At 38.6% G+C, this 12601-nt stretch overlaps 1 protein-coding gene across 1 annotated transcript in view; it reads right to left on the bottom strand.

The window, feature by feature from the left end:
* Positions 1-10058, bottom strand: part of LOC142214512 (olfactory receptor 2A25-like) — a 49587-nt gene extending 39529 nt beyond the window's left edge. The window contains exon 1 of the mRNA XM_075283459.1: positions 9456-10058. Within this exon, the coding sequence (XP_075139560.1) occupies positions 9456-10058 (603 nt within the window). The remainder of the gene's footprint in view (positions 1-9455) is intronic.
* Positions 10059-12601: the final 2543 nt, after the last annotated feature.

Here is a 12601-nt window from a genome sequence, read left to right as displayed (position 1 = left end):
GTAGCAAGAAATGAGGGTATTTATAACCCCAATATATTCTTTGAATTCCCAGTCAGACAATGGCACTGTATACCAGTAGTAAAAATTGTGGGTGCACGTAACCCCAATATATTCTTTGAATTCCCAGTCAGACACTGGCACTATATGGCAGTAGCAAGAAATGAGGGTATTTGTATTCCCAATATACTCTTTGAATTCCCAGTCAGACAATGGCACTGTATACCAGTAGTAAAAATTGTGGGTGCACGTAACCCCAATATATTCTTTGAATTACCAGTCAGAAACTGGCACTATATGGCAGTAGCAAGAAATGAGGGTATTTATAACCCCAATATATTCTTTGAATTCCCAGTCAGACAATGGCACTGTATACCAGTAGTAAAAATTGTGGGTGCACGTAACCCCAATATATTCTTTGAATTACCAGTCAGAAACTGGCACTATATGGCAGTAGCAAGAAATGAGGGTATTTGTATTCCCAATATACTCTTTGAATTCCCAGTCAGACAATGGCACTGTATACCAGTAGTAAAAATTGTGGGTGCACGTAACCCCAATATATTCTTTGAATTACCAGTCAGAAACTGGCACTATATGGCAGTAGCAAGAAATGAGGGTATTTATAACCCCAATATATTCTTTGAATTCCCAGTCAGACAATGGCACTGTATACCAGTAGTAAAAATTGTGGGTGCACGTAACCCCAATATATTCTTTGAATTCCCAGTCAGACACTGGCACTATATGGCAGTAGCAAGAAATGAGGGTATTTGTATTCCCAATATACTCTTTGAATTCCCAGTCAGACAATGGCACTGTATACCAGTAGTAAAAATTGTGGGTGCACGTAACCCCAATATATTCTTTGAATTACCAGTCAGAAACTGGCACTATATGGCAGTAGCAAGAAATGAGGGTATTTGTATTCCCAATATACTCTTTGAATTCCCAGTCAGACAATGGCACTGTATACCAGTAGTAAAAATTGTGGGTGCACGTAACCCCAATATATTCTTTGAATTACCAGTCAGAAACTGGCACTATATGGCAGTAGCAAGAAATGAGGGTATTTATAACCCCAATATATTCTTTGAATTCCCAGTCAGACAATGGCACTGTATACCAGTAGTAAAAATTGTGGGTGCACGTAACCCCAATATATTCTTTGAATTCCCAGTCAGAAACTGGCACTATATGGCAGTAGCAAGAAATGAGGGTATTTGTATTCCCAATATACTCTTTGAATTCCCAGTCAGACAATGGCACTGTATACCAGTAGTAAAAATTGTGGGTGCACGTAACCCCAATATATTCTTTGAATTACCAGTCAGAAACTGGCACTATATGGCAGTAACAAGAAATGAGGGTATTTATAACCCCAATATATTCTTTGAATTCCCAGTCAGACAATGGCACTGTATACCAGTAGTAAAAATTGTGGGTGCACGTAACCCCAATATATTCTTTGAATTACCAGTCAGAAACTGGCACTATATGGCAGTAGCAAGAAATGAGGGTATTTGTATTCCCAATATACTCTTTGAATTCCCAGTCAGACAATGGCACTGTATACCAGTAGTAAAAATTGTGGGTGCACGTAACCCCAATATATTCTTTGAATTACCAGTCAGAAACTGGCACTATATGGCAGTAGCAAGAAATGAGGGTATTTATAACCCCAATATATTCTTTGAATTCCCAGTCAGACAATGGCACTGTATACCAGTAGTAAAAATTGTGGGTGCACGTAACCCCAATATATTCTTTGAATTCCCAGTCAGAAACTGGCACTATATGGCAGTAGCAAGAAATGAGGGTATTTGTATTCCCAATATACTCTTTGAATTCCCAGTCAGACAATGGCACTGTATACCAGTAGTAAAAATTGTGGGTGCACGTAACCCCAATATATTCTTTGAATTACCAGTCAGAAACTGGCACTATATGGCAGTAGCAAGAAATGAGGGTATTTATAACCCCAATATATTCTTTGAATTCCCAGTCAGACAATGGCACTGTATACCAGTAGTAAAAATTGTGGGTGCACGTAACCCCAATATATTCTTCGAATTCCCAGTCAGAAACTGGCACTATATGGCAGTAGCAAGAAATGAGGGTATTTGTATTCCCAATATATTCTTTGAATTCCCAGTCAGACAATGGCACTGTATACCAGTAGTAAAAATTGTGGGTGCACGTAACCCCAATATATTCTTTGAATTACCAGTCAGAAACTGGCACTATATGGCAGTAGCAAGAAATGAGGGTATTTATAACCCCAATATATTCTTTGAATTCCCAGTCAGACAATGGCACTGTATACCAGTAGTAAAAATTGTGGGTGCACGTAACCCCAATATATTCTTTGAATTCCCAGTCAGACACTGGCACTATATGGCAGTAGCAAGAAATGAGGGTATTTGTATTCCCAATATACTCTTTGAATTCCCAGTCAGACAATGGCACTGTATACCAGTAGTAAAAATTGTGGGTGCACGTAACCCCAATATATTCTTTGAATTACCAGTCAGAAACTGGCACTATATGGCAGTAGCAAGAAATGAGGGTATTTATAACCCCAATATATTCTTTGAATTCCCAGTCAGACAATGGCACTGTATACCAGTAGTAAAAATTGTGGGTGCACGTAACCCCAATATATTCTTTGAATTACCAGTCAGAAACTGGCACTATATGGCAGTAGCAAGAAATGAGGGTATTTGTATTCCCAATATACTCTTTGAATTCCCAGTCAGACAATGGCACTGTATACCAGTAGTAAAAATTGTGGGTGCACGTAACCCCAATATATTCTTTGAATTACCAGTCAGAAACTGGCACTATATGGCAGTAGCAAGAAATGAGGGTATTTATAACCCCAATATATTCTTTGAATTCCCAGTCAGACAATGGCACTGTATACCAGTAGTAAAAATTGTGGGTGCACGTAACCCCAATATATTCTTTGAATTCCCAGTCAGACACTGGCACTATATGGCAGTAGCAAGAAATGAGGGTATTTGTATTCCCAATATACTCTTTGAATTCCCAGTCAGACAATGGCACTGTATACCAGTAGTAAAAATTGTGGGTGCACGTAACCCCAATATATTCTTTGAATTACCAGTCAGAAACTGGCACTATATGGCAGTAGCAAGAAATGAGGGTATTTGTATTCCCAATATACTCTTTGAATTCCCAGTCAGACAATGGCACTGTATACCAGTAGTAAAAATTGTGGGTGCACGTAACCCCAATATATTCTTTGAATTACCAGTCAGAAACTGGCACTATATGGCAGTAGCAAGAAATGAGGGTATTTATAACCCCAATATATTCTTTGAATTCCCAGTCAGACAATGGCACTGTATACCAGTAGTAAAAATTGTGGGTGCACGTAACCCCAATATATTCTTTGAATTCCCAGTCAGAAACTGGCACTATATGGCAGTAGCAAGAAATGAGGGTATTTGTATTCCCAATATACTCTTTGAATTCCCAGTCAGACAATGGCACTGTATACTAGTAGTAAAAATTGTGGGTGCACGTAACCCCAATATATTCTTTGAATTACCAGTCAGAAACTGGCACTATATGGCAGTAACAAGAAATGAGGGTATTTATAACCCCAATATATTCTTTGAATTCCCAGTCAGACAATGGCACTGTATACCAGTAGTAAAAATTGTGGGTGCACGTAACCCCAATATATTCTTTGAATTACCAGTCAGAAACTGGCACTATATGGCAGTAGCAAGAAATGAGGGTATTTGTATTCCCAATATACTCTTTGAATTCCCAGTCAGACAATGGCACTGTATACCAGTAGTAAAAATTGTGGGTGCACGTAACCCCAATATATTCTTTGAATTACCAGTCAGAAACTGGCACTATATGGCAGTAGCAAGAAATGAGGGTATTTATAACCCCAATATATTCTTTGAATTCCCAGTCAGACAATGGCACTGTATACCAGTAGTAAAAATTGTGGGTGCACGTAACCCCAATATATTCTTTGAATTCCCAGTCAGAAACTGGCACTATATGGCAGTAGCAAGAAATGAGGGTATTTGTATTCCCAATATACTCTTTGAATTCCCAGTCAGACAATGGCACTGTATACCAGTAGTAAAAATTGTGGGTGCACGTAACCCCAATATATTCTTTGAATTACCAGTCAGAAACTGGCACTATATGGCAGTAACAAGAAATGAGGGTATTTATAACCCCAATATATTCTTTGAATTCCCAGTCAGACAATGGCACTGTATACCAGTAGTAAAAATTGTGGGTGCACGTAACCCCAATATATTCTTTGAATTACCAGTCAGAAACTGGCACTATATGGCAGTAGCAAGAAATGAGGGTATTTGTATTCCCAATATACTCTTTGAATTCCCAGTCAGACAATGGCACTGTATACCAGTAGTAAAAATTGTGGGTGCACGTAACCCCAATATATTCTTTGAATTCCCAGTCAGAAACTGGCACTATATGGCAGTAGCAAGAAATGAGGGTATTTGTATTCCCAATATACTCTTTGAATTCCCAGTCAGACAATGGCACTGTATACCAGTAGTAAAAATTGTGGGTGCACGTAACCCCAATATATTCTTTGAATTCCCAGTCAGAAACTGGCACTATATGTCAGTAGCAAGAAATGAGGGTATTTGTATTCCCAATATATTCTTTGAATTCCCAGTCAGACAATGGCACTGTATACCAGTAGTAAAAATTGTGGGTGTATATAGCCCCAATTCTATTGCTAGGGGACTTGCAGGGTATTTCTGGGGTGAAGGTGGGGGGGCACACCTTTGGAACGGGTATCGGGGTATATATCGGGTATACGGGAATACACTGACAGTGTATTCCATTCAGGATCCTGGGAAAGCTGGGTTGCGGCGATTGAGCCCGTCAGTGCCACGTTACACTGACAAGCTTCTCCCTGGAATTTAGCTCTTACAAGAGCTGTTGGTTGTCTTCTCCTTCCTATCCTAGCCTGTCCCTGCCTACCCAGAATCTAAGCCCTAGCTAGCTGGACGGAAACCTCCGTCCTCGGTGAATTGCAAGCTCAGAATGACGCGAAGCTGGGCGGCGCTGTTCTTTTAAATTAGAGGTCACATGTTTTCGGCAGCCAATGGGTTTTGCCTACTTTTTTCAACGTCACCGGTGTCGTAGTTCCTGTCCCACCTACCCTGCGCTGTTATTGGAGCAAAAAAGGCGCCAGGGAAGGTGGGAGGGGAATCGAGTAATGGCGCACTTTACCACGCGGTGTTCGATTCGATTCGAACATGCCGAACAGCCTAATATCCGATCGAACATGAGTTCGATAGAACACTGTTCGCTCATCTCTAGAAAAAAGTAAAAATAAAAAAGTTTAAATAAGTTTAAAATAAAATAGAAATAAATAAAGCCCCAAAAATCCCTTTTTCCCCATATAAAATGTTTTATTATGTAAAATAAAGAAAAAAAGAAAAAAAAAAACTTACATATTTGGTATCGCCGCGTCCGTAATAACCTGAAAAATAAAATTAAAACATTATTTAACCCGAACAGCGAACGTCGTATAAAAAAACCCCGTAGAAAACCGCACAAAATAATGATTATTCATCACCTTTCCCTTACAAAATGTTCAATAAAAAGTAATCAAATGGTCAGATGAAAACCTAAATGGTACCAATAAAAAGCAGAGGTCTTCCCGCAAAAAGTAATCCCTCAACCAGCTCTGTCTAGCGAAAAATAAAAATGTTACGCCTTTCAGAAGATGGCGATGCAAAAATAATAGATTTTTTTTCCTTAAATTGAATTTTATTCTGCATAAATAGCAACGCATTAAAAAATAATATAAATGAATTATCGCCGTAACCGTACCGACCCGCAGAATAAGGGTAACACGTTACTTATAGTGTACGCTGCACGGGGAAAAAAATAAATGCTAAAAAGCAATGCCAGAATTGATGTTTCCTTTTACATCCCACCCAGAAAGAGTTAATAAAATGTAGTCAATAAGTTACAGGCCCCAAAATGGTGGCATTGAAAAGCACATCTAATACCGCAAACACCAAGACCTCATATGGCCACACTGCCAGAAAATAAAAATCTACCTTGTACAATGTGAAGACAAAAAACCCAAAAGTCGCCAAATCATTAGGATATAAGTGGCTGCGACTAGAAGGAAATGTATAAGCAGTGCGAGCGTTTTCAGGGGACACCCCGTATTTAGAGCTTATGATAGAGAAGACACCAGCACTGATCCCCCAGAATGCCCCTCTTCCCCGTCCGCGTCATAGGAGCTAGTGGGAAAATAGAATGGGATTTGGTGTACCCAATTTACTCCGCACAGCTTACACATTCACTTCAGGGTTACTAATGCTCACGACATCACTTGATAAATTCTTTGAGGGGTGCGGTTTTCAGAACGGGGTCACTTTCTAGAGGTTTCCACTGTTTTAACACTTCAAGGGCTTTGTAAATGCGACATGGTTCCTGAAACTGATCACAGCCAGATCTGCCCTCTAAAAGCTCCTTGGCGCGCCTTCCCTCCTGCGTCTCGCTGTGCGTCCATATTAGTTTACACCCACAATTGGGGTACTATGGTAGTCGGGAGAACTTGCATAACAAATTGTGGGATGCGTTTTCTCCTTTAACCCCTTGTGAATGTGCAAATTCTAGGGCTAAACGAAAATATTAGTAAAATAAAATCAAATTTGAAAAATTCACCTCCATTTTGTATTAATTCCTGTTAAGCACTTATAGGGTTAAACTACTAGGTATATGTTGTTTTGGCTTATTTAAGGGGTGCAGTTTTGAAAATGGGGTGATTTATGGGGGGCTTTAATACAAGGGTCTTTCAAAACCCCTTCATAACTGGATTAGTCCCTTAAAAAATGGGTTTTGGAAATTTCTTGAAAATTTTGAATATTGTTGTTTCACTTGTAAACCTTCTAATGTCCGTAAAAAATAAAAGGGTGACTAAATTTGATGCCGACATAAAGCAGAGATCTGGGACATGAGATTTATGATATAATTTTGGCGGTCTGACTATCTGTATGTAATGCACATCATTTCACACTTTGTAAAATGCATATTTTTCAAAATTTCCACCAAATTTCCTATTTTTTCATAATTAAACACAAAACATATCAACCAAAATTTACCACTAACATGAAGTATAATGTGTTACGAAAAAACAATCTTAAAATCACTTTGGTAAGTTAAAGCGTTCCAAAGTTATTGCCACATAAAGTGACACATATCAGTTTTGAAAAATCAAGCTTGGTCAGGAAGTCAAAAAGTGCCATCGGCGGGAAGGGGTTAAATGCTCAACTCACCCAAATGACCAACAAATCTCTGCTGGTGCAAGGCTGAACTAAGTTAAAGGGCCTAAAACTCTGCAGGTAAAAGGCTGAAGTCACCTGAAGGGCCTCAATCTCTGCTGGTAGCTCAGCTTAAGCGCCTGTAACTTAATTTGGAAGGGCTCATGTTAAGGGCCAGAAAAGTGAATTTTTGAAGGTCTCACCACATCACACACACACACACACACACACACATCCACAATGACAGTTAAGGGTGGAGGCTTTTGGATTTCCCATTGTCTAGTCCATCTGTGGTTGTCAAGGGAATTGTGATTTAAAGGGCTGCTTGTTAATGTTTCTTTAGCTTTAAATTGTGGTTTCTGTCCATCCAATTGGGGAGGAAAGAAGGTTTCCAGGTATTTTCCCAATTTGATAGAGGGTTTTTTTGAGTGTGGAAAGTGTGTAGTTGTTAGGCTGTGATGTTGGGGTAATAGAGGGTCTTTGGTGTGTTAGATGCCCCCAGACATGCTTCCCCTGATGTCCCAGTTGCATTGCAGACGTGTTGGCATCATTTCCTGGGGTGTCATAGTGGACTTGGTGACCCTTTTGAGTCGAATGGTGGGTTCCCCTGAAACAAAGCATTTTTCCCCATAGACTATACTAGGGTTCGATATTCGGTCGAATAGTCGAATACTGAGCGGCTAGTCAAAACGAATAATGAATATTGAATATTTTATTGTTCGCTCATCTCTAATACTGATAGGAAAAAATAAAATTATATATATATATATATATATATATATATATATATATATATATATATATATATGGCACGTTAGTGTTATGACACTTTGAATAAAGATCAATGTCTGTTCTTTCTCAAACCTAGTGGCATGATCTGGGAATAAAGCCAAGCCATAATATTACCAGGACAGCCATAAAAGGGCAATAGCCTCCTTAAGACGACATAATACGCCTCTTGATCAATATCTATATCTGAAGCCCTGGCTCACAACGAAACAATTGTTTGCTGATAGGTCTCTCTTCCTTTCACAAGGAATATTCTGTCTTGAATTTAATCTCAGATCATTCCACTAGATTTCAGGAGAAGTTGATACCCATATAAGACCTGGTTCTGTTGTTGTCTCCATGTACCTCTTGGTGTAACAGACCTTCTAGATCTTTTTTATTTTTAAATGTAGATTGTGAGCCCACATAGAGCTCACAATGTACATTTTTCCTTATCAGTATGTCTTTGGAGTATGGGATGGAAATCCACACAAACATGGGGAGAACATACAAACTCCTTGCAGATGGTTTGTTGCCCTTGGCGGGATTCGAACCAAGGACTCCAGCGCTGCAAGGCCGCAGTGCTAACCACTGAGTCACCGTGTGGCCCCCAACTTCTAGATCTTAACAAGCTAAGATCAGCTCTGTCATTGTCTCTTTTCGCTAAAGACAATGTAACAGGGGCACCAATGGCTGGACCAATCACATTGGAAAACTAAAACATTGAAAACATCTAAATGTTCCCATCGTTTTTAAGGCTTCAAAGGGGGGAATATTAAGATAAGATAATCCTTTAATAGTCCCACAGTGGGGAAATTTCAGTATGTTATAGCAGCATAGTAAGTCCATAGGAGTCCATAATAGCTAAGGAAGAAAAGAAAGAAAGAAGGAAGATTTCATAATCATTTAGTTCTCTGTACGGAGTGATCTTCGCTTGGTCTGATGTAGATTATACAGCCTGATTGCGGTATTATATAACAAAAGTAAGTAAACAAAGGTCCTGACCCCAAAAGGTTAAAAATTCTTTGTGTGGCTTGTTAACATTAAAAACTTCATGATAACTTGTCTAGTTACTTTCCTAACAGCATTCTTTACCTCTCTATTTCTAAAAGTATAGATAAATGGGTTTAATACTGGTATAAATACAGTGTATGTGAGGGCAAGAAACTTGTCATAGTGGCTGCCATTAGGTCTGGCATATACAATAATAGCTGAGCCATAAAGAAGAGACGCTACAATGAGATGGGACGAGCAAGTTGAAAAAGCTTTTGTTTTGCCCTCGTTACTTTTAATCTTCAACACAGTATATATGATACGGATATAGAACCCCAATATGGCAAAAAATGGGGAAACTATTGAAATAAAAGTTACCATAACTGTAGAGATATTACTAACAAATGGGTCAGTGCATGCTAAATTTTGCACTGCTGACAGGTCACAGAAGAAGTGGTCAATCTTGTTTGGTCCACAGAAGTCCAAAAGAAAAGTCTCAACTGTAGCAATTAAAGCTAGATGGAAACCAAGCACCCATGGCAAGATGGCCAACTTATAACAGAATCGACTGTTCATGATAGAAGAATAACGTAATGGATTGGTAATAGCTAGGTATCGATCAAAGACCATCACAGAAAGAAGGAAGCTCTCTACTTGTCCTAGAGAATTGAAAGTATACATCTGAGCAAAACAACCGTAAAATGAGATGGTCTTCTCAGTCTGTATCAGGATATCCAACAGGTTTGGAAGCATTGCTGAGACAAAAAATATTTCCAAAACAGTAAAAGTACTGATAAAAAAGTACATTGGGGTGTGAAGAGAAGACTCAATTCTTACTAACATGAAGATAGTGATGTTTCCAAGAACACAAGTGATATATGACAGAAGAACAGCGCAGAAGAGGAAGTTCTGAATGTTATGAAAATTGGAAAATCCCAAGAGGACAAATTCCATCACTTTTGTTTCGTTGGCATCTTGCATTTCGAAATAAACAGAGTTTTTTATGGCTGGTTTATGACCACAACTTGTAAAAGAAAAATTATAATTGGAAGCAGAGAGTATCCTCAAGCTGTCCTAAGGTCCTCCATTGACTTTTTCACCACTATTCCAATGTTTTCCACTCATTTCTCCACCATGAGCCATAACATTATCAAACTACTTTGTCAGATGGATGGACACAAGGTCCAGACATCATAGTGCAATTCTAAAGGCATTTTCTAAAATATATGTACATTAACAACATGTAATTCACTATATACAGTCTTGAAGTTGATGTGAATCTCAATATCCATAATCCTCCTTGTATCCATCATACTTATCAGGGCAGCACAGCTCACAGCCATCACTTTAATGTTGTTATGTCTACAAGTCAAACTAAGGCTGGGTCGGCAGCCAGTCAGCATTGAGGCCCTCAGGTGTCTGCATTGTTTGTATTGGGCTTGTTATCAGAACTTATCTGGTTATCTGCAGTATATCTGGTGACTGATTTAGGTTTGCTTTCCTGGTTAATCAATCTCTTGCTGATTTAGTTTTATCCTTGATCTCTTGGACTCTGCCCTTGCTTGGATCCTGTCTTCTTCTTCTTTTGATTTGGATACTTCCCTGCTCTTCTGGTTTTAACCTGGATCTATGTTTTATTCTTTTATACGTTACCTGGTCTGGTCTTTAGTCCACAAGTGTGTCTATTTCTCCAGAATATAAAAATAATTCCTGGCCTTAGATTATTTTTCCAATTCTATGAAGAAATAGTAGATCCCAGAGGCATGGGTTTGTTGGGTGAATCAGGGAAGTCTTTAGGGTGGGATGTGTACCTATGACAATGCCCCTTTTTGAGTTCCCTCTAATGTCAATCTCGTCAGATGGCTGCAGTCATCGTTTCCTCCAAGGACACTGGTAGAGGACAGTTATCTAAAAGGTAATATACATTTTCTGACAAACCTTAGTGAAACTTATAGCAAGGAGCTGGATTGTTCCATAGAGAGACTGCAGATAATTTTTAATTTCAGAGCTTTATTCCTCGACAGTGTAAAGACCTTGACAAAGATTTGATTTAACCACAGGTACATGATCTGGCTTATCATATGAGATCTAAAGCCGTGAATAAATTAGAGTCCAAAGAAAAGGCCCAGTCTTGAAGATCCCCCTGCCATAGAGAGATGATAAGAACTTGACTATTGAAGTCCCTGAGGCCCTTTTTGGATTTTGATGAGGTCCTTGACAATTGAAGTCTTAAATGAAAATGCAATTGAATTTCTTACAAAAATTGATATAAGATTCATGATCACCAGAAAATCGATCAGGCGGATTAATCTTTGGTTCATCTTATGCAGAGGTAGTAACAGGAGCTTGGGGTTGTGCAGACTTAACATTTTGAAGTCTTTCAGCAAGTTCTCGAACCAGCTCACTCAGAGAGAGAATTGGATCCAAAATGTGTTGTACCAGTTCTAAAAAATTACTTCTTAGGCTTGCTATTCTGTTATGGAATTGTAGCTTAAGCAATTCCAAAGTGAAGGAATTCTCCAATCTGCCGCAGGCAACTAACAGATCAAAAGTAGTTTTGTGATTGATGGTAAACTTTAAAGTGGCAACATAAGAACTAAGGTGTAGGTAACTGGCATGACACCAGGCTGGTGGTATACGGCACGCCACAGTAAGACAAAATGTGACATATATAGTATATTTATTAGAATGCATATGTATGGCATAAATAGGAAACTGTAAAAATTACATTATGAACCAGATGAACCTCCAGAATTGCATCTCATCTAATCCATATCAATGTAAAGCATTCAGAGTAAGTTCAATTTACCAGTGAGATATATTTGAGTATAAATCTTATACGCCTTGTAAAAACATTCATCAAATTACTGAATACAAATCCAAGGTAAGAGTCTTCTAGAATACAGTACTTGGTACATTAGAGTCAATAAAAAATGCTCAAAAGATGTCCAGGAAAAAAGAAATCAAAGAATATATTCTCCACAGCACGTGTGTATAAACTGTATGTTGGCCTTCACGTTGGCATAAAGACTTGTCCACATCTGATATTTTATGCTACATTATGAATCAACAAAGGAATTACACTATACCCTAAAGGACCAACTAAGGAATTACTCAGCACCCTAAAGGACCAACTAAGGAATTACTCAGCACCCTAAAGGACCAACTACGGAATGACACAGCACCCTAAAGGACCAATAGGTCCCAGTACAGCTAATGTTTTATGTGTACTCTAGATAATTCTTGAAAAATATTTTTACAAATTAACAAAATGTTTTCTGAAGTTGCAAGTTATATTGTATGCCATTCTTAATAAACTATCTGACTGATGCAGGGACCAAGAGATTCATGAAGAAGCTGCAACCTCTATACAAATCTGTTTGCTGTCTTTGCAACAGATTGGAAATCTATACCAGTTCGGAACAAAAAACTGATGTGAACCATAATAAATAGAGATGAGCGAAAACTAAAATGTTCAGGGTTTGAAATCCGATTCAAACAGCCGCACACTGTTCGACTGTTCG

Source organism: Leptodactylus fuscus, chromosome 7 (assembly GCF_031893055.1).
Source record: "Leptodactylus fuscus isolate aLepFus1 chromosome 7, aLepFus1.hap2, whole genome shotgun sequence".
NCBI classification, from domain to species: Eukaryota; Metazoa; Chordata; class Amphibia; order Anura; family Leptodactylidae; genus Leptodactylus; species Leptodactylus fuscus.
This window is presented reverse-complemented; position numbering and strand designations above follow the sequence as displayed.